The following is a 21,931-nucleotide window of genomic DNA, read 5'->3' as shown; positions in this document are numbered from 1 at the left end:
GTCCTGTGGTTTACCCACTGTTATGACCGATCATTAAATGCGAGTCTTAAAGCTGATCTGCGATTTTGAAAAAAAAAAAAAAAACAACCAACCAAGAAACAAGCCCTCATTTTTTAAAGAAATCTTCCTATAACACCGTTGTAGAGGAGTGTGATGTTCGTTATTCCGAAACACACAAGTTCCTGACACCAAGATATTTGTTATTCCGTAATTGAAATAGGGTTCTTTATTCCGAAAGCGCGTTTTTTCCGAAGGTGCGTTAATCCGAAGGTTCGTTTTTCAGAAAATTAGAATAAGGTTCGTTAATCCGAAAATGGGGAAAAATATGCACACTATCCGTAGATGTGTAATTATCTTAACATAGCATTATACTTTACTAAGATACTAACGAACCTTAGGAATTACGAACCTATTTCGTTTCTGGATTAACGAACCTTCGGAATGACTAACCTTTTTCTTATTTTCGGATTAACGAACCTTTAGAATAACGAAACTTATTTCATTTTTAGATAACGAACCTTCGGAATAACGAACTTCCGGAATAAGGAACCTTCGGAAATGATGAACACTAACTGTAGGATGGACCGTACTAGTCAACACAGTGATCTTCAGTACATTAACATTTTATTTTATGTTGGGTCATACAATGGAAACAAAAGCATTTTCATAATCATCTTCCTGAAGCGTAGATCTATTTCAGTGTCTACTTATTGAATGACGTCATCTTTGAATACTGAACAATAAGGATTCAAAGTCATCGAAGATCAAGTTGACATGTAGTCTGTTTGAAATGACAGACTTCGTCTTGAGAAACAATATTCCCCTTCAGGTGTTTTGGTTGAATAGTCATTGCTACAATTTTGTTACTATTATCATCCATAGTTACACTTAAGGCGGGCTCATGCGTGCGTGCTTGCTTGCGAGCGTGTATTTATATGCGGAGATTCACGAACCCAGATTCATTCGTTAGTTCTTCCCGACTTGGACCTGCATCCTACTGGACAGCACAAAATAATCTGCATTTTGACTTTCATGTCTCAATCTTTCCCTATTCTCCAACAGGTCGAGTATCACATTCTCTAAATCTAATCATCAAGCACACACCTTGTTGGAAAAGCATTTACAAATTGGGCTCTGCTCACTCGAACAAGTGTACAGTATTCCACGGTGAGATGAAAGGTGGAAGATCAGAATTAAACTTAGCAGGAAGTTCGTGCCTCCAAATTGACAGCGGCAGATGCGGCCAGAACATGACGCATTAACACTCAAGACAGATCCCAGAACAAACGTAATATGCGTGTTTGCTCCCGTTGTCACGTTCAATTAGAGTAGCATGTGTTGCACAGACTAGACGCAACATAACGCGTCAATAAGATAATGTTAGCTATCCAAACTTTCAGGAATCGGATGATTCAAAAAGTTTTAAGCACAGGAGATCTATTGGATCTATCTCTCAGTACGACTGTCGTTTCAATCTCACAAGGCGCTGGGTTTGACTTGCCATTGCCATAATAAAATTATTAAATCTCTCGTTCACTCTCTCTCTCTCTCTCTCTCTCTAGATACAAGTACTGTATATATACGTGTATATACATTTATGTATATAAATTTATCACACATAAAGATATATAGTATATGATTTTAATTATGTACGTATTATTCTGCCAGTTAGTTATTAATTTACACATTTTATCATCTGTCCATCTATATATCAAGCCGTGCAGTATGAAATACACACAGTTGTTGTCAAAACTTCCTTCTGTGTTTAAGTGCATTGTCATGGACTATGTAGCCTATTGGCAACATTGTTGCATGTAAATGGATGTAAAGTAGAGTCAAGATTGGTCAGTAGAGCGTGATAAACTTACTTGATAAACTCACTTTATGGATGAGAGATGAGGTTGACAAGTCTTAGATGGAGGGGATATAATTCTTGGGAATATCTTTCATCACTCACCACGATGAGTTCGATAGGGATGTTGATCTTGATCCGTTCCTTGTATTTCTCTATGATCTCCTTGGTGATTGCCAGTATCCCAAACGCCGTGACAAAGATGATGATGGTTGCTACGTTACTGGTTGAGATGTGGGAGATTAGGTGCTTCCAAATCTGCAGATCGACATTTACAGAATTTTAACAAAGGTGGATGAAACAAACAAAAAAGACAGAAACCTCGTCAATCTACCACCATTTGCGAATTTATTCTGATGTTTAAGATTGTGTTCGTTTTGAGTGTTTTTTGTTGTTTTAGAAACAAGACAAACTATTTTACGTTTGACTTTTTTTGGAGGGAAATAAGACAGTTTTACATTGACTTATGTCGATAATACTATCATGTGATAATGTCTTCTTTCTTACCATTAAATTTGTGAAAGGTTCCTTGTTTCATCACGTAAAGCACATATTTATTTCACGCATGGGAGGCAAAGCAGTTTTTAGGGAGATGCACAACATGGTTTAATCGATTTGTTCACGTAACCAGACCAAAAGACAATAACATGACGGGTTTAGTTTAGATAATGCTGGTTTTCTGGCTCACCAAACAGTAGCTGGATTCGATGGGAATACATAGATCTTCCGTGATTATGTTGACACTGCGAGTGCAGGGTCGGGTTACGTAGATTCCCGCCTTTTGTCGCGACAGTATTCAACGCCGCTTTAAGTGGACGGACTCGAAATATTAGATAATCTCATACGGACATTTATATTTCCTCTTGGCATACATCCTGGAAATGAACAGGATTACGCCTTGGTCGTGTTCTCGTGATACGTGCACTTCCATTCACCCTCTTTGATTGAGAAATCTAATGAAACATTTCGGCATGGAAACGCGGAGGTTTGTCCAAAAATAGCGAATTCCTCTAGTTAATATTATCAACACGCTTAATTTGTGAGATTTATGACGCTATTTTTACTGATCCTTAATGAAGCTAATTGGCAAAGATGGTGACAGTAAGTTCAGGCATTTTAATTCTTTCATCGAAAAGTATGTTGGTTTTTCTAGACGCGTTTTAGCATACCAAGGATGTTTAGTGAATATTCCATAGACAGGACAACACAGCAGAGAGATATGCAAAGAGAGAGAAAGAGAGGTGGGTGAGAGAAGGTAAAAGGGGGAAAGGGAGGGAGACAGAGAAATAATGTAAAACGGAAGAGATCCTGATTACTAGCACGTGGAGAAATATTACGTACGTCATAATGATTAACGCAATAATTGAGCAGGTTTGGTGCACTAGTGTACGTACGAATATGATTTCTGGAGTGCTGTCATCGAGCGATCGGCCTGGCACGTGGATGCCCAGGGCAGACGGCATCTGACTGGTCAGAACGTGGAAGGCTGCCCCAGTGGTGAAGGCACGGACGAGGGCCTCGGAGAGGTAGACGGTCACAAAACCACACCGACATATACCCATTATCACCTGCAGATGTTCAGGATGTGTTGTTACATAACGATGAAACAGGTTCATTACATTCTTAACACCCTTTGCCATCCATCACTGATGAAGTTCCTCACCCCTTTAAGGGCGCTCAATATTGATAAGGGGGAATACTAATATTGCACGGTGCGAATTGCCATCACCAGTCACCACATTCCTACATGCTACTTATAGTTTAACGATCATAACAGAGAAATTATTAAGAATGGCTAGCTACCATTATCTGATGCTCTTCTTTTTCAGTCTTTTATCAGGTGTATAAATGACATTTTGAGTACAATGGTACTACATTTATCAGGATCAATGTCCATCACGTGTTGAGTGCTGCTAAAAAGAATGAAGTGAAAAAAATTATATTTTATGAAATTGTTGAACATGACGAAACAGTAGTCAACTATTTGGACCCACAATCTTTGATGCAAAGAACTCAGAAATGCCAAAATGCATGCTATATTACATAATAACAAAATACACGTTGTATTGCGTTACAAAGATCAGTGGTCAAGCTAGGCGGTCATATACACAGTTATACTTGGGAATGTCGCTATAGAATCGAATATCCAAGGCGGAACATGAGTGTGTAGAAAACAAGGCGTTCTGACACGTCTGACGAAATATATATATATATATATATATATATATATATATATATATATATATATATATATATATAACTACGACAAAGAAAAGAAAAAAGTGAGCAAACCTGAAGCATGCCGACGATAAGACAAAGCGCCACATGTATTTTGACCTTCTCTGCCTCCAGATCGATACCATGGGAGTCGCCTATACTGGTGCCGTTGTCATGGTGATGATGGTGGTGATCGTGATGGTGACCGTGATCGTGTAGATTTTGTTCTTCCGGCGGACCCATTTCCATGGACGCTGCCGCGGGGTAGCGCTCCATGAGAACACGGTTAACTGTCTCACGACACATCAGACTTACTACGGCAAACGTACCTTTGTAAAAAAAAATAGGAGACGATGCTTACCGATGTATTCAACAGAAAACCTGTTGAAATGCCGTGATGATGTATTTTTACATCTTCCACAAATGACGTCAGCATTGTAAATACGATCGGAGTCAACAAACACCACCACCACCATTGATAATCGCTATGGAAACCACAATGATAATGACGATGATCATTTCGGGTGTGAAAAGGTGTACTGAACTTACGAAATGATTCTTAAATAACCTTGCCATCCCTCAGAATCATCCACATCATCACCAAATTACCAGTACCATCATCATCATGAAAGCAGAAGGCCCGTTGCCATAATCTTAAGAAACACAGTCGAAGAATAGTACTGCAGAGCGGAAATATTTTACAGTTCGTTATTCCGAAGGTCTGTCATTCCGAAACTGATTTGAAGATCGTTATTCCGGAGATTCGTTTACCTGAAAATTAAATACGGCCAGTTATTCCGAAGGTTCGTTAATCCGAAAGTGAAAAACAGAAAGGTTCGTTATTCCGAATTTTCGTCAACCCTAAACTGAAACAAGGTTCGTCATTACGAAACTTCGTTAGTACGCACCTTTTTGATTAACGAACCTTGAGAATAATGAACCCAATTTCATTTTTCGGATACACGAACCTTGGGAGTAACTAACATCACCCCTCCCCCCCCCCCAAAAAAAAAAAGTTTACACCTTAGAGGTAAAGACTGACACGGGAAGCACAATAAAAAGAGTTCACTGACCCATTGAGAGATGCTTGGATGTACCCATGAAGAAGTAGATGAGAACGGGGAAGAAGGTGGTGTACAGTCCATACACGGCTGGTAGGCCGGCCAGAATGGAGTAAGCCAGACCTGTTCAAGAAAACGAAGAACAGTAATGCTAAACGGTAAGACTGTTTTTCGCTTATTCTCGAGAGATGACTGAATTTCAACAATAATTTATATTTACGTGTAGAAAAATCTACATCCCATTCTGTCCATTCTGTGAAGGAATCTGTCTATCACGGAGAAAACAAAAACCCGCGCATCAATAGGCGTCTAAAAAGCAAGGCGAAATGGTATATCTAATTGAAATATGTGTACTATTGATTTCATAGGTTATCGAAAGGTGGACACCGGCAACAGCAATAAAAACATTAACAACAACAACAACAACAACAACAACAACAACAACAACAACAACAACAACAACAACAAAAAGATTGATTTGGAGTTTTCACATTTTTGTACTCAATTACAGTTCTGTATTTCTGTGTATAGATGGTTACATTTTCCATTTTTCTCTTAACCTCTGAGAATACCATTGTGGGACATTGTTGGTGTTCTCTGACTTTTATTCCTCTTAATCTTGTGGTAAACTTTGTTTTATATTGTGTGAGTCATCAGCAAATGTGTCGTTGGACTTTCCCTCAACCGAACAGATAGGCACCACTGCCTACTGACGCTGTTGATGTATCTGTGCAAACTATCAGCACTATGTGTCATAAGATAAATAAAATGGGTTATTCAGGGATACCTTCAACTGCGCGCCATTTTCCAGGGGGCCGGTAGATGATGAAAGAGCGACAGCAATGCCGAGTCATTTCAGCGTAATTAATTCATCCTTTGAATTGTTCCCACTGTCAAATTGACATACATCAATCATAATTTCTGTTCTGAAGTAACTTGCACGTCGAATTTCATTCTTTGTTATCAAATCTTTACATATATCTTACACTCCTATATGAGATAACAAAGCATATCAAAATTATCGTTTCTGATTAAAGTTTTGCGTTATTTTATCTATGTTCATCTTCGTGTGTGATTGTTTTTGTCTTGTGTTGTTGTCGGCTGTCATTCAGCTTTAATTCACCTCTGCAGAATGTTCCTGAGGTTTATAGTATGTGGTCACACCTTTGAGTGGCTTACATGTTTTAGTCCATGGCTTAACATTCTTTGCGGTAATGGTTAAACGCAAACCATAGCATGTTGCTGCCAGTGCTTGGCAAGCGACCTCAGTGGATTAACTTGACTCCAACTAGTTCTTCGAACATTAGAAATTCACGTCGTCTCCTGTACGATGGTAGGAATATACGAACCCATCGTCATCATTTCGTCATCTCATTACAGAAAAAAATAACAAAAACAAAAAATAATATAAAACTAACTTTTTCGCTCTCAGAGGGTTTTAATGTGCCCTTTCAAAAACCAACAGTTTCATGACGGCAACCACATTTTCTTTTATGATGGAGTTAAAACGTTGCCTGCTATAGTCTATTTTTTAGATTGGATTTGCACAAGAGGATACTGATGTCATAAATCATTCAAATCAGAACACAGTGGACTTTTTTTGTGCAAAAGATTTCCTCAACAACAATCAAACGGGGTTACTTGATCAAGACATCCTGAATTAGTCAGATATTTAGTTTTAGACAAAAAGCAACAACAAACTCTCCACAGCCAATATCAAACAGTGAAACTGGGCTTGTGAACATGAGTATGCGAAGATTATTATCAACATCGCCTAGTAGTCTATGTTTTCGTTGATTTCTTCTCAAGTAATTAGAATCTTCAAATGGATAACTACAGTAATTGACTGGAAACGCGACATTGAGCTCAAAAGAGGCGCTTTGAATTGAAAATGAATTACAAGATTTTGTCACGGGGCGTCGAGAAGGGCAATACGTTGCCTTTTAACACAGAAACTGTTGTCATCTGCTGACTACACCGTTAAAGGGACATTCCAGACGATTTTTAAAATTTCACATCATGTAGTATAAATCAATAGCTCCATGTATAGATTCGCGGAATTTATTGTGGTCCTCGAGCAGAGAAATCAATAAATTCAAAATCTTAAACAAATTACACTGAACAGTGTTGATGACATCATAGCCTCACATATTTTAGAAAGGTAGTGGTGTTATTCCATTACAATACCGCTTGCTCAACAAGTTCACCTGTGTAGAATCTATGCATGCCTTCTTCTTTTGTTCTGCTTCCTGGAGCCCCGACTCATGCATTCCAATGGTGAGGCTGCCATGCCATCATCCTTGTTCATTGCAATTTGTTATAAATTTTGAAAACATTCCCATTCCTCATCCCAAACACTATAAATTCTGCAACTCTGTACTCAGTTCAACTAATTTATAGTTGTTCAAATGTAAAAGTCTGAAAATCATGTGGAGGTCCCCTTTAAGAATAATAGTTCCTGATAATAGAATCGTAAGACCCAGCACGTTCAAACTCGAGTGGAGGCTCGAGGGGGATGGGTTGAGTTTATGACTAATTCCCGGTTGTCGTTACTATGGCAACCGCCTCCTATGAGCGCCCAAAGCGCCCCTCATGTAACCGACCTGCTTCGCTGTGGCCCTATATAACCAACCCGTTTGAGGTTCTCAACAGCGGAACCTCTCGACTGTTCAACAGGCTCATCACGTGACAACTTTGAAGCATGCCTTGACGTATGACCGTTTAATTCACATAGTCAGATATTGCTGGGAGGGGATCATGTCTTATAAGGATGAGCAGGTGACTTCATCAACCGGATGACACATACGCTCATCCGGGGGCCCTCCCGCATACTATGTGTTGCCATGAATCCCCTGCGACTCGATCAGGGTCGAGGGTAATACGCCCTTGTCCGGTGGGCGCATGCAAGGTAAACTGCCGCCTTTACAATATCTTCGTAGTCACCATGTTTTGTTTCGCTTTGTTTCATTTTTGTGTTCCCTTTCATTTTTTAATTCTACACTATAAATTATCAGGAGACCGCGCGTAAGGAATTCAATACAAAATGGCGGACACTGCACCAGTTTTGTAGATCTGATGATTATGATCCTTTAACCCATGTTACTACTATAGTACAATCGCATGCCATTTTCACGTTGGCTTGATGCGAAATTACCTTTGTTTGTTTGGGGCAAACATCAAGTTAAAAGAACATTGACACATATATCACAAATTATCAAATACCAATAACACATCTGTGAGTGCTTTTTCAATGATGGTAGACTCCACACACCCATCCATCTTTCATTGACCATTTACAGGAGATTACGTCGTATACTTTTGATTTGAAACTTTCCATATCTCACTCCAACTTGCTCTGTGTTCCACAACCTTTTCCGTCTTTACCCGTCTTTGACTTCTGCTCTCAACCTACATTAAACCTGAGAGTAACTGTGATGGCGTCAAGGCGACAGCTAATGCTAATCAGCTCTTACCGTTTATCACAAAAGACATCTTGCGCAGCGGATTGGATAAAAATACGGTACAAATATAGAGTCATATCACGAAATCCACCCCCGCGTTTATAGTGGAATTGGGAAGAAGTGGATTCGCATCTCTGTCAAGCAGGCAAAATTTCTGCATCAGTATATGTTTGTGTGAATATCTGTTGTTTGTTTGTTTCCTTGTTTGTTTATTTGTTTGTCTAGCAACACTAATTCCAGAAACAGATTTGTTAGGAGCGATAAATATAGGTCAAGGAACAACGAATTACTGTTTATACGCGATTACTATTTTGACCTAGAAATTGTCACAGATATTTTCGATTGTTGATGACGTGCTATGGCAATTGAAACAATAACCCATTTCAAACTCGCACCTGTACTCTAGTTTATCTTCCACACAGTTCTAAATGTATCGACAAAGCATGTAAGACGAAGTCTCCACTTTTCGTGATATTTAATACTTACAAAAAGATACCCCCCAAAAATGTGGTTTCCAGTCACCAGTTACGGGTGATGGAGGAATGTGGAGTGATGAGGATTTGAAGGATAAGAACTTCTCAACCGAAAAGTCTCGCTTTACCAAAATCACCAATAATCCCGATAAGGTTTCATTTAATAGAGGAATCGCTGAAGTTCATGATTTTCAGTCAAATCCAAGCCTGGATGTAGTGATCAGACAGGAATGACGATGGATTAAGTGGGCGCAACACAAGCAGCTGTCTCTGGCCTGACTTTGATCCATCACTTGTGGTTTTTACCACAACTTCCTGTAAAATTATATACATGTGTTTATTTATAAAGTGAAATAGTTTTTCTTTGCTTTTGCATTCATAGCTCTGTTGATAGCTACTAGCATTGCCCGACTTCAATATATCATTTTGTGAGGTTGTCATCACAGACCAAAATTTATCAGGAGAGTTCAAGTTAAGAAACCCTTCTAAAACATTTTGCGTCATCAATGTGAATTATTAAACATTCTGATAAACATTGATACCTTTTCATTTGGTCAACTCTGACCATGCTCTGACTAAGCACTAGAACCAAACAAGACTTCTGTCGTAATCCATTAGCTTCCTTACCACTGATAATTTTATGTGGTATCCACGATTCCTTACTTCAAGCTTTCACAACTCTATTTGATATAATATCCATTACTATTTTAAAACATTTCAACTCAAACTCAAGGGTCAAATAAATTTGACGAGACAGTGTACAATCATAAGATGGACCTCCATCTGTCTCTTGAATAAGCTCGCACGCAGCACTGCTGGACATCGTAGATGATTCTGCCTCGCTAGGATTCGCCAAGTCTGAATGTCAATCATCGCTGCAACAACTCTGATCTACTTTACTCAATTACGAGGAAGGATATGGGCAAATAAATGGTAATGGAATGTGATAACTCCTCAAAAGCAACAGATTCTCCTGGATTTAACGATTATCATGTGCAAGGTCGGAAAAAGCGGAGTGACAAACTAGGCCGGTTTGCTTGGGGTAAGGTCAGAAAAAGCAGTCGTATGGGCAAACGATGAATTGGGTGTTTCCCTGTCTGCACTCATGTGAAGCTCTGTTTTTTATTATCATCCTCCTGTATCGGTAGACAAAAATGTAAAAAAAAAAAAGAATGAAATAAAAATCTCCCAGCATGAAAAAATAGCTTTACTGTGCTGCAGCGATTGAAGCAATTAATGTATCATTGATAAAGTTTAGCGCTGTATCCTATAGCATACACACGATTGTCCTCTAGGAAAAGATCGCAGTGGACTACGGGACAATTCACCGAGCGCACAGGAGCGTTGTCTCTGCGAGTGGCTGTTCAGTTTCTCTCGCCCTACATTAAAAGTCATTAAACCTTTGACACTTTCTGTCATATGACGCACTCATGTCCGACCTTTTCTTTTTTCCCCCAGGGTGTGGCATCTTGCCAATTGGTTCATCTTTTGGCCCATTCTCAAGGTTTGGGGTCTAATTTTAAAGTCAAGGTGAAGGTAGTCAGAATGGGGCGACCTCATCAACAAGGAGGGCATGATTACGCAACATGGTGTTCAACTGTCAGTTAAATTACTGCATACTTGGCTTGCTATAATTGGCTTGCTATTTCGTCAGGCAAAAAAAAAAAAGTAGAGTTGTATAGACGTTATTATAATTCACTCAATCAAGCGACTTAATCATCACTTTTGATGTAGGCGTTATTTTCAAATCAACACCCTTTATTGAGCAGAGACAAAGCGATTTCAATGCGATTGTCTTCATATCGCATTGAAATGATCATTTTGGAACCTTAACTGTGATGGAGGAAAGATAATGTTGACACTGTGCATAGGTGTGTATAGGCGAAGGCCCATAACCTCTTGCGTTTTCTTCACCTGAAAGGAAGGAGCTCCACCAGTAACAAGGAGGGTGCTATTCTCTCACCCTCTTTGTAATGCCCGAGTGTCTCTGAGGTCAGCCCGTGGAGTCCGTTTTGACGGCTGCACGTGACTGTGCCTGAGGATGTCGGCTCCTGGGAGGATATTGGATTAACGTCCACTGTAAGAGGAGGGCCATTCTGTTACTTTTTGACCCCTCAAACAGCATTGACCTATATGTTTCCATTGCCTTGGCAAAGGTATCCGTCCCCACCATCGTTTGACATCTTGTCCGAGATATTGTCAGTGTATAAGCTTATACGTCACAGGCACAGCTGATGTAAGCGACGCCTTACGTACTTCCAAGTTATGAAGATCTTCCTTTTCGTCAGAATTGGGTTGTTCATAGCGATTAAAAAAAACAACCGCGTCTTTGACATTCTTTTCATCTTTGTTTTCTTGGCGACTAATTGAAACTACAACAAACAAATACGAAAAAAAATCTTATCTTCTACATGCAGAGTACATGCAGAGTGTTTAAGTGGGCGTGATTGTCGCATTGGCGAAAATAGAATTGTCAGACACAAGCACTTATTATTTGAAGGAGTCTACCTGCCAAGAAATAATCGTGGTTCTCCTAATAGTACACACATGCGAGAATTTGTACATAATCGATGTCCCCCCCCCCCCCCACAAAGGCACCTTGCCACAATTTGCACTAAAGACCACATTGTGCTGTTGCAGCCCTTTTTACATCATCTTGGTGCCTCCCTACTTTCGAGACTGCATATCCTGTTCAGTAGCGACACGCTTTTCATATTTCCTGATCAATTTTGCCAGCTATGCTTAGGACGTCTGCAGTATATAGCTCTACCTTACAGAAGTGGGATGTCTGCTACCTGGTGGAGACAAACCACCCCTGCGCGCACGCTCAGCGCCGCGTGCAAGCTCTCTTGTCATCGTCCGTGAGCGGTGAATAGGTCGGAAATAGCTAGGTCTTGTCATCTACAATTAGCGTCGTGAGGCTAAAGGATTTTACCAATACTCTTGAAAAAAAATGAGAAGTTCAGAGTCACGTTATGGCCTCATCGACTACCGCGTGTTGGCCAGCTGTGACACGAGTCATGACAGTGATTTTGTACGCCCTCACGCGTTTTGCACGTTTTATGTCCACCGGATAGAAAATAGAAAGACCCAGGTACAAAAAGAGTCATGCAGTGCACACATTTTCGATGCATTGATGATCAAAATTGAGTGAATCACCATGAAACTGACAAGGTACGTGCACGGTACACGTGAAACTTGACTTTTCCTTTCGTTTGTCATACCTAGAAGTTGAAGAAAATTAATATCTAGCTATAAAAACCGAGTGCTCTCGGTGAGAGAGCAATGATATAACGATCCCTTCTTAAAAGTTAAACAACCAGATGAAAAATAGACTTTGACAAAGACACTTCGATGTATAGACACCTCTACAACAGAACTCTGAAGAAAATAACGTGGTTACACCAAGGAAAGGAGGTACGCAGGCTCACTTAGTACCTCCTTGGTTACACCGTGGAGCACATCAGGCAACGCAGAGGCAAGTTTTGTCATCTCTGACAATGACAAGTTACATGAATTCGTCTTTCCCCAACCACCCCTTAATAAAATCATACTGTAGGTCTCACTGCATCAACATCTTTGGTAGATGGGACTAAACTTCACGTTAAGAGATCAGTGTGACCGTGTTTGTGCGTCACTATCGTTATATTACAGTGCATATATTTTGCCATTCTATCTTTTGTTTCGTTTCCCTCGCCTTCTTCTGGACATATCCAAATTTTCTCTCGTCAGCCATGATGACTTGGGTTACTCTATATTTGGACTCGCCGCAACATGACTGTACCTCCAAGTCGTTTCCGCAGTCCGTGGTATAAAAGGGAATCCAAGGAACTCGGGGGACCCCCACCTGCTGTTTAATGTCCTCTTTCAGGTTATGATTATGACGTCTTTATACATCGCGGCGCCAAAGTATTGATGATGGTCACCAGGGTTGTAGATGAGACCAAAGGTCTCTGATGGCGCATCCGGGTGCACCATCACCACCCCACCTTTTGATGGTCTATGCCTATGGTAATCTTATAAGGGCGCTACCTTGACTCATTTCCTGGAGAATAGAATGATTCGTGATCAACCAGTCATAGTGTTTGTTGTTTTTCCAGAAATATTCCCTTCTAGCTTAACCATCTCGTCTACTACAAATGGCGTTGGTTTGACCTTGTCAGATTATCACCCCACTTACTTATCAAGGTAGGCCTATGTAATTGTTGGGTTCGAGTTGCTATTTTTAGCTGGTATTAAGGGTATGACCAGGCACGTGGCTTTTAGTACCGCCCACCCGGAACCCACCTTTACAAAAGGAGCGCTCCCATACTCGAAAATATTCTCGCTGTCCGCTACTTTATAGAGGGAACGACTTAATCTGGCATTATCACATCCTACCAACGTCAGACTTAGGGCAGGGTATTGAGCCCCGTTGGATCTTGATCCAGAAAATATCTTGGCGGCCCCCTGATGCTCAAAATATCGCTCTCAGCTTTTACATCCGTACCAATCTATTTATAGCGTGATTATACTTGACAAACACCTTCCAAGTGTCGTTTCCCGCAAGGGCTTACTAGATGACTGGAATCGAAAACCACTTCCGTTTCGAGAAGAGAAATTTAGATAAGCGCTCTTAACGCGATCAAAAACTGATCACTTTTTACTCTAAAGTACTTTAACGAAATTGTCAAAACTGGAAGAATTTCTTTTCACAAATAACATTAATCCCCTTTCACATTATTTACAAGAACGATTAATGATGAAATTGCGATTAATTATGACCATATTAGCGACAAATCATTGCATGATGAGAAATTGTGTTAATATGTCACTGTATGTAGTATAGTAGTATATACATGTCATATTCAGTTCACTGATACATTAAGTTGCATGATTGCATTATGTCTTAACATTTATTGCAGTATTTTTTTTTCATGAGAAATAATTTAGCGTAATAAATCATCAACCTCGTGTCATACGAGTAAATTAATGGCTCAACGGGTAAGTGTACAATGATAACATCGACAACACATAAATGCGATTGTGAACATTTCAAACCTTGCGTTCTGTCTTATGAAGTGAAAGGAGAAACATTGGCGATTAACTAAACTGGTGTACTCCCTTTTCTCTCTACTACGGTTATTCCCAGAATATTCAGAGAATGGAATTCTGGAAAACCTCTCATGATTCCATTTCTTCCTGGATCACCAAGTTGTCGCTGATTTTAGAATATCGAATAAAATGCGGGAAGAGCACAACGAGGAAGAAAGCAATCACACAAACATTTTCAGTTTCATTTTTTTTCTTCTGTTTTGTACAGAATCGGAGATGTTTCTATATATGACTGTGATGCAACTCCCCATTATGTGAACATGCATTATTAGCAGTGATTAGACCTTTGAGAACGAACAAACAAACAAACAAACAAAATCACGAAATGGCAGACCGCAGAGCTACGTGAGCGTTTTTTTTTTTGCACATAATTAAAATTGTTACCGCAAAATAAGATGAAGAACGGAAATCTTTGAGAAAATGGAGTCTATCTGAACTCTCATGACACTTAAAGACACATCAAGGGAAGTGTAACAGTGAGAAATCCCTGTTTCGAATTTCTCTTCTATCTCTATCGCTGTCCGTCGTCGCAATACGCGCTGCGCCTAATTCTACGTCACAATTATGACGTCACGACCGTTACTAAAGTTCAATTCGGTGGTTTTCCCCCACTCTACCCCTACGAACTATACACATCTCCCGTCTTTGGCCGTGAATTCATTGAGTCAGCTGGTTAGTGATGAGGGATCCTACCTTGAGGGATGTTAACGATCCCCATGGTGATGCCAGCGATGAGATCAGACGTTAGCCAGTTCCTGAACTTGTACGTTGGCAGCCACTTGAGGACTGGCAGTACCGACGTGATGAAGTGCTTGCCAACATCCGGGCACCTTGAGTGGATGAAGGGCACGAGACATATTTTCGGTCAAGCGTTCTGTTATTTCATGCAATAGCCATTTTTTTTTTCCGGTAGGTCATATCTATCCGGCGTCTCTTTCTTTACCTACTTTGTCTGTGCTCTGTTACATATATCCTTTTCCTGATGTATCATGGCATGAACACAATCGCAAAATATATTGAATAGAATTGAAAAGACCTTAAATGTTAAGGGTAATACTGATGTTAATAGCCACTTTAAGACTCATCTGAAAATGAATGTGGATGTTTTTTTTAACACGTCTTTTCAATTTCCAACCTGCGAAAGATAGAGGCAAATCGATAATCAGATGTTCAAAAGGCGGGAAAGCGAGCTGTCACTATTTTTAGTCAGTGCCCTTCCTTTGCGACCCGTGCTGCGAACGTCGAACGACCTTGGTGAGTCATCTTCCCCCACAATTGTCAAGACTCGAAATTTGAAAGTTTTGCCCACGCTACAAATGACACAATGGACGCTCGTCGGAGGTTCTTTCTCAATATTCACGCAAATGCCACATCTTTCTCAGATATTTAGCATTACAGTTAAAAAAATAAAAACTTGTCAAAACTATTCACTAGGATATCAGAACCTTAGAACTTGATTTGGTATGGGGCTTCCGTGGATAACTCTAAAGAAAAATACCATCATAGATCACATGATCAAAACTCCCTAAAAAGATTATTGTCACTAGAGTTTTCGAGAATTATGTGAAACAAAGCATGAAAATCATTAACAAAGGGTGAGTTATCCCCACTCCTAAGAAAAATACCAGCAGTTTACGTGGGCCTGACCTTCAATCCTATAAACACGTACCTGCCAGGGATTCATGATCTTAACTTTTAACTGTTGTCTCATGTAGTTTTGACCTCTGAAATGAACGCCTACTTCGTAACCAATATGGCAACATCATAACATTTATTTTGCTTCACAAGCTGAATCAAACAAAGATGTAATCATGGTTTAACGTGAAGGAATGAATATTATTCAAGTATATTGTATTATTCAAAATGTATCAGCTAAAGGGATTAACAAGAAGTGAATTAATGTTTGTCTCAACTTTGTAATTGGCATTTACATAAGAACAGCGCTCAAAATTCGACGATAAGCTAGTCCTTGAACCTCGTGAGATTTGGCGTGTACAATATGCTGATTAGATACAATATCCAAATGAATATTATGGTACACATCTTATCATGTGTAATAGTGACAACAGTCACTATCGCTAGCCACCACTGTATTTAAACAGGCAAAAATAAAGAAATCAACGTTTTGATGTGAAATATCTTTGAGTATTGGCATCTCACTTGCAATTTCGCCCTTAAAGGCATGGTATAGTTTTGGCTGAGATGGGGTTGAGGTTTGGAATTTTTTGTGAGATAATAGGAAACCTGTAATGAAAAATGAAAGAGAGTACATTTCTACGAATTTCCCCAGTTTATCTGATGAACATTGGTTTTGAGATATCAAAAAACAGAGATGTGAAAAGGTTAGGATTACTTCGTTTTACTTTGTTTTTGGATATCGCAGCCGTTTCAAAGCCAATTTTCATCAAATAAACTTTGAACTCTTCTTCAGTAGAATCGTATTCTTTTTAATATTTCATAAAGTTTTTTTTTTTTTAACTATCGCGCAAAAATTTAAATTCTGAATCCCCATCTTAACTTAAACTAAACCATCCCTGTAAAGTCGATTAATTGCCTATAAATTTGTCACAGTTTGAGTAAGCTGGACAAAAGCGGATGAAATTACATTAATTTGAATGTCAGTGACTCATCTGCTATCAATTGCCTCCTGTCCGGAAGCTGGCAAAGAGTTCGGATGAAACGATTATCACATTATTCAAATTCTTCCCTTGAGGAAGAAAAAGGGGAATAGGATCCACAATGTCTAACTTTCACAATGTCTTACGTCGATGTAGGGCAATTTGTCAATCAGTTGCAACGATTATCACATTGTTTATGAAGAATTCATGTCCATCTGATTTCTCGTCAAGCTCTTTTTTGGTTGTTTGAGTGTGTATTACGAAATATCAGTGGTATTCTCTGCCCTAAGGCATAAGGAAAAATCGTCTAAGGCAATCACCAACTAAGGATTTAAATAATCTCTCGATGTGCCTACTAAAATTGCCTATGAAGAATTGTACAAGTACTCTTAAGGTTATGATTTTATTATCTGTCCATTTTGTCCTATTTTGCCCTGAAATTTCATGATCTTCTGTTCTTAACTTATTCTACGTTGTCGGGATGTAGCCTTTTAGGTCGAAATCAGTTTCCTTCCAGAAAAGACAAGAACAAATAACGTTGAGAAATGTACTGAGGTTGAGGTTGCTGCATCGTTCAACTTTGCTTTTTATAGCAGCCCCTCCAGTTTAATTTCTAGTCTTCTATGTAACAAGATGTACAAGTAGTAATATTCGTATATTATGTTACTTCGAATGTGCCGTTATTTCGTCGCTTGTAATATGCATGTATAATATTATTGTTTGGAAATAGAAATAAAAATGAAATGAATGAATGAACGAGAACTAACGAGAAAAGAAATATTAACTGAATGTTCTTCAAATATCAGAACACTCAATTAAAACGTGAAAACAACAACCAACAACAGGAATCTTAAAGAATAAATAATTTTCCCCAAATGTTTTGAGCCGGGTATGAGCTCTGACAATGTCAGAAATCTTTGTTCCTATAAACACTTTTACCAAGTCATGCCTTCGAACATTGGTATTGTATTGGTATTAAAACAGATTCCTAATTCGAACACTGATCTCTCTTACTTGTACTGTTGCATCTTCTTCTGGAGCTTCTGCTTCTTACTTCTCAAATCTTCACTCCGTGGATACCTCGCGTTGAAGTCGTCGTTGGTGTAGACATTGCGTTCGATTTTGATTTTCAGACCACCGCCATAGTTTGGACGAAGTCCACCTCCACCGCCTCCTCCACCACCTCCTCCACCACTACGACCTCCATTATCTCTACCACTCCCTCCTCCGTCTCCTCCTCCATTCCCATGTCCTGTTTCTTTGTTCTCGTCCTCATTGGGTGCTCCGGTAAACGTGACGATGGGAGGATTCAGGCCGATGTGATTGCCCTCGACATCACCATTGGGAACCGCTCGACCATCGTTGGCCTCAGCGTTGACGCCACCATTTCGAAATTCGCGGAAGTCGGGCAGGTCGCGAAAATCTTGCAAGTCAGCGGGTGACCTTTCGATCTTGATTGAAAAGTCCCTGTTAGACATTGTGGATCCTATTCTCCTTTTTCTTCCTCAGGGGAAGAATGGCTCAGTCAGATAACCTTAATCAAGTGTTAAGTGTTGAGTTTCTCTTTTCAACAAACAAAGATCAGTCGAGGTATTTATAAAGGAAGTATTGGAAAGATCCCGTACCACAGATTAGCGATCCAGAATAAGGCACTTGATTCGTCCAGTGTAGCTCAGTGAAGTGAGAGCAGTAAGGAGATAACTCGTTGCACAACCCCCAAATTGTGTTTGTGGAGGCCGTGAGCGAGAAGAAATACTCTCGTCACGGGGCCCTACGTCAAAGTCCCCTTGAAAGTTAAAAAGGAATGATATGATAAGGTGGAGCTAAGCAAACACTCAGGTACGTTCTTACGGCTGCCGCTAAGATTTGAAGCCGATAAGAAAAAGAAGACGAAGACAAATGAACCATGGGGTTGTTGAGCGAAAGCTCAGAAGGACGGTCGATGCTTAGCGAGCATCACACCTTGAGTGGGTAACCCTCAGGTAAAACTTATCTGCTCTGGAAGTTTGAGTGACGGGTAGAAAAAGAAGGGAGGGGAAAAAGCTAGAGCTGGGATAAGCATCTGCAACGACGTCAGGTTTAGATGAAGAGTGAATTCGTTTAGCTTTGTGCATGCGCAGTGGTTACCTTGGGATAGGCTTAATTCAGGAGTGTGGTGCGCACGCATCGAACCTCACACCACATGACGTGAAGGGACATCCGTTATGGGTCTTACAATGGGGAGGGGGGGGGGGTGGAGGGAGCCAGTTTCTGACATGCCCAGATAAGTATCCCAACTCCGATCAACTGCTGGGGCCTACAATGCTCCCGAGAGGAGAATCCTCGTGATGGTGAGTTTTGTTCTGCGGTTCTGGTTGAACTTGAGTCAATTAATCTTGAGCTAATTTTAATCGCGTAGTTGATACAAAGTGTCTTCCTTCTTGTCTGCCACTCCTTATCATCTATCCATCCCTTTATGGAAGAGTCACCTCCTAACATAACACTTCCTATCTCTCTTTCTCCTTCTGAAGCCAATTACGTATATTTTCATCTATCTGCCTTTCTCTACCAACTGTCCTCTCGTAGACAACATACATCAATTATTTTCCCTCATTAATGTCGTTTAATTTGACAGCAGAAGGCTTTGTGTCTCACATTCCTCCTTCTCCTTCCCGTTAATCTTCGTCAACCACTTGAGTTCGCTTGTGGGTAGCACAACATTCCAAACACATTTATGTGATTAACACACTAAGCCCGTGGTCTCCTTCGATGTTTCGATAAATTCTTAACTTGTCAACAGTGAACGCCTCCTCAAGACTGCTGTCGACGTTTTTTTCCTATATCCCTGACTCCTCAACAACATAACTTTCCCTATTGGCGACCTAAATGCAGTAAAAAAAGAAAAGAAAAGAAATATAGCATTTTCTGATATCTTTATATATATATATATATATATATATATATATATATATATATATATACATACATATATTACATTACATACATATAAATTACATGCATGTAAGATATAAGATGTAGATGAATGAATTCGTATTCGCGTTTGTGTGTCTGTGTACGTGAGTGTGTAAGAGATATGAATAAATATAATCAATATGGACTATAACTAGGTTGTTTCACTTCACCCAACTGGTTTGATTTGTGAACTTTCCTTCCATGAGGAATTCGTATTCCTTGTGATCGCGATATGACCTAGTTACTGTGCCCATGGCCACCAATAAACTGAAGAAGTAGGACACAACCTTCACTTTGTAATTTTGGATTTTTGTAAAATATGGATTTGGAAACAGTAAATGTTCATCAAAAAGGTTTGCGATGTTTTTCCAATGTTGACAAATTAGGAAGTAAGATTACTCATCTGGAAGGAATATTGTTCTTCTCTTTGCTGTTTTGCTTCTTTGCTATTTGTGTGTTGTATATTAGCATAATATTATGACTCTTTCGATTGCATAGCAACTATGGACATCATTAAACGATGCGATAGTTTGAAGCACACCTCCCCCCCCCCCCACAGCTATTTCGGGAGCAGTTTCTCAAATTAGCTGCAGTTTTTGATGAATTAAGCATAATCGTCAGTATTGTCCGCAAAGAGATATACAATTTGGATGGTGTGGTATGTGAAGCAGTATAGCAATATAACTATAATAGCAGCAGTTGTATGCACAGGTGCATATAGTTGAAATAATTGCAGTACTGGTACAGTCTAGAAGTACCAGCATTATCGGTAACATCAGTTGTCGTTGCTGTTGTTCTTGTTGTTAGTGGTGGTGTTGTTGTTGTTATCATTAATCGTACCATCTACTCTATAAGCTTGCTGACTTACTCTTGCACTTTTTGAAAACTCATTCTCATAATGAAGTCATCCTTTCCGATCACCAGGCAAAACTCAGGTAACATTCTCGCCTGTGGTCTATCTCAAGCCTTGCGTGATCTCTAGCTGCGCGTGTGGTTGTTTATTAATCAAAAAAGACATTCAACTCAAGGACATTCTACACACTGGTAATCCAAGAAAATCAGGCCTTTGTTGTGCTTCCTTTTCATCACTATAACATTGCATGCTAGGCCGGCTACCCTCCCTCGCGTTTGACTTAAGAAAAATAAACGTCGGTCTGCGTTTTTTTCTTTTTACCATATCTGAAACACACTTAAAACACTGCATAACACATCACTTATCTTCGAGTGCAACGTAACTATATTTTGAAGTGATATGAAAATTTATTTGCCTTTTTTTTTTTGTTTGCACAGGTTGTTTTTACATACTCTAAACTCGTGGTATGTCGACTCTATCACTCTTGGTTCCAGCTCATAATAACGTTGTTACTCCTCAAAGGCTCCATTACATTTCTCCTGCTAGCTGTTACATAATCGTTTCTAACTTTACATTTAAACCTTCCAAGATTCAAGATTCAAGATTCAAATTTCTTCTATCATTGTCTATGTAATCCCGTCTATTCGATTTGGTTATATGACCCCGTCGATATATAGCTAATTAGTATTCCTCTTCCTCCTCATTTCTCTTTCGACTTTCACATTTTCACTTGTGGTAAATTCTTGCCTGATAGATATCCAAAAATCGTGCAAAACTGCCATCACTTTGATGCCCATGATGGAGCGCCCTCACTACCGCGGTGAGCCCTCTATTCGAAGGTAAGAATCATTGATCAATGAATAATGGCTGAGGGGCCCTTAACCTTTATACAAGCAGACACACCCGAACCCACCTCTCCCATGCAGCCTACTTCCTTCCGCCCATTTGGCGCCAGGGTGATCTTTACATACCTGCATGCCCTCGATGAGATGAGCCCCACCTAACATTATTTTCGGGCATATTATAGCGGCAGCGTGCATGCACATCTTCACCAGGTCCTAATCCGCTGGTCTGCGTCACGAACACTTATAGCATGCAGTGGCACCAGGCTGTTCAGCGTTGCGTAACACAATTTCGTGATTACATTATATCTTCATAAGCAGACGTTCAGAGATAGACAAATGGAAGGTGAAGAGACGGGGGAAGGAAAGAGTGGAAGACGGAGAGGGGAAAAGGAGAGAGAGAAATGGAGAATCAATGATATTATATCTATCGACCTTTGTTATACCAGAATTCAATATAAAGTTCCAAGGCATTACTGCCTTTTTCTCCAGCAGGTGCACGATAATG

At 39.8% G+C, this 21,931-nt stretch overlaps 1 protein-coding gene across 1 annotated transcript in view; it reads right to left on the bottom strand.

The window, feature by feature from the left end:
- Positions 1 to 18,254, bottom strand: part of LOC140246004 (prestin-like) — a 32,259-nt gene extending 14,005 nt beyond the window's left edge. Inside the window, exons 1-6 of the mRNA XM_072325451.1 lie at positions 17,791 to 18,254; positions 14,852 to 14,988; positions 5,143 to 5,253; positions 4,145 to 4,398; positions 3,247 to 3,420; positions 1,958 to 2,110 (exon numbers count right to left, since the gene is read on the bottom strand). Coding sequence (XP_072181552.1) covers positions 1,958 to 2,110; positions 3,247 to 3,420; positions 4,145 to 4,398; positions 5,143 to 5,253; positions 14,852 to 14,988; positions 17,791 to 18,254 — 1,293 coding nt within the window. The remainder of the gene's footprint in view (positions 1 to 1,957; positions 2,111 to 3,246; positions 3,421 to 4,144; positions 4,399 to 5,142; positions 5,254 to 14,851; positions 14,989 to 17,790) is intronic.
- Positions 18,255 to 21,931: the final 3,677 nt, after the last annotated feature.

Source organism: Diadema setosum, chromosome 2, assembly GCF_964275005.1.
Source record: "Diadema setosum chromosome 2, eeDiaSeto1, whole genome shotgun sequence".
NCBI lineage: Eukaryota > Metazoa > Echinodermata > Echinoidea > Diadematoida > Diadematidae > Diadema > Diadema setosum.
The sequence above is the reverse complement of the archived record's forward strand: the minus strand, read 5'-3'. Positions and strand labels throughout refer to the sequence as shown.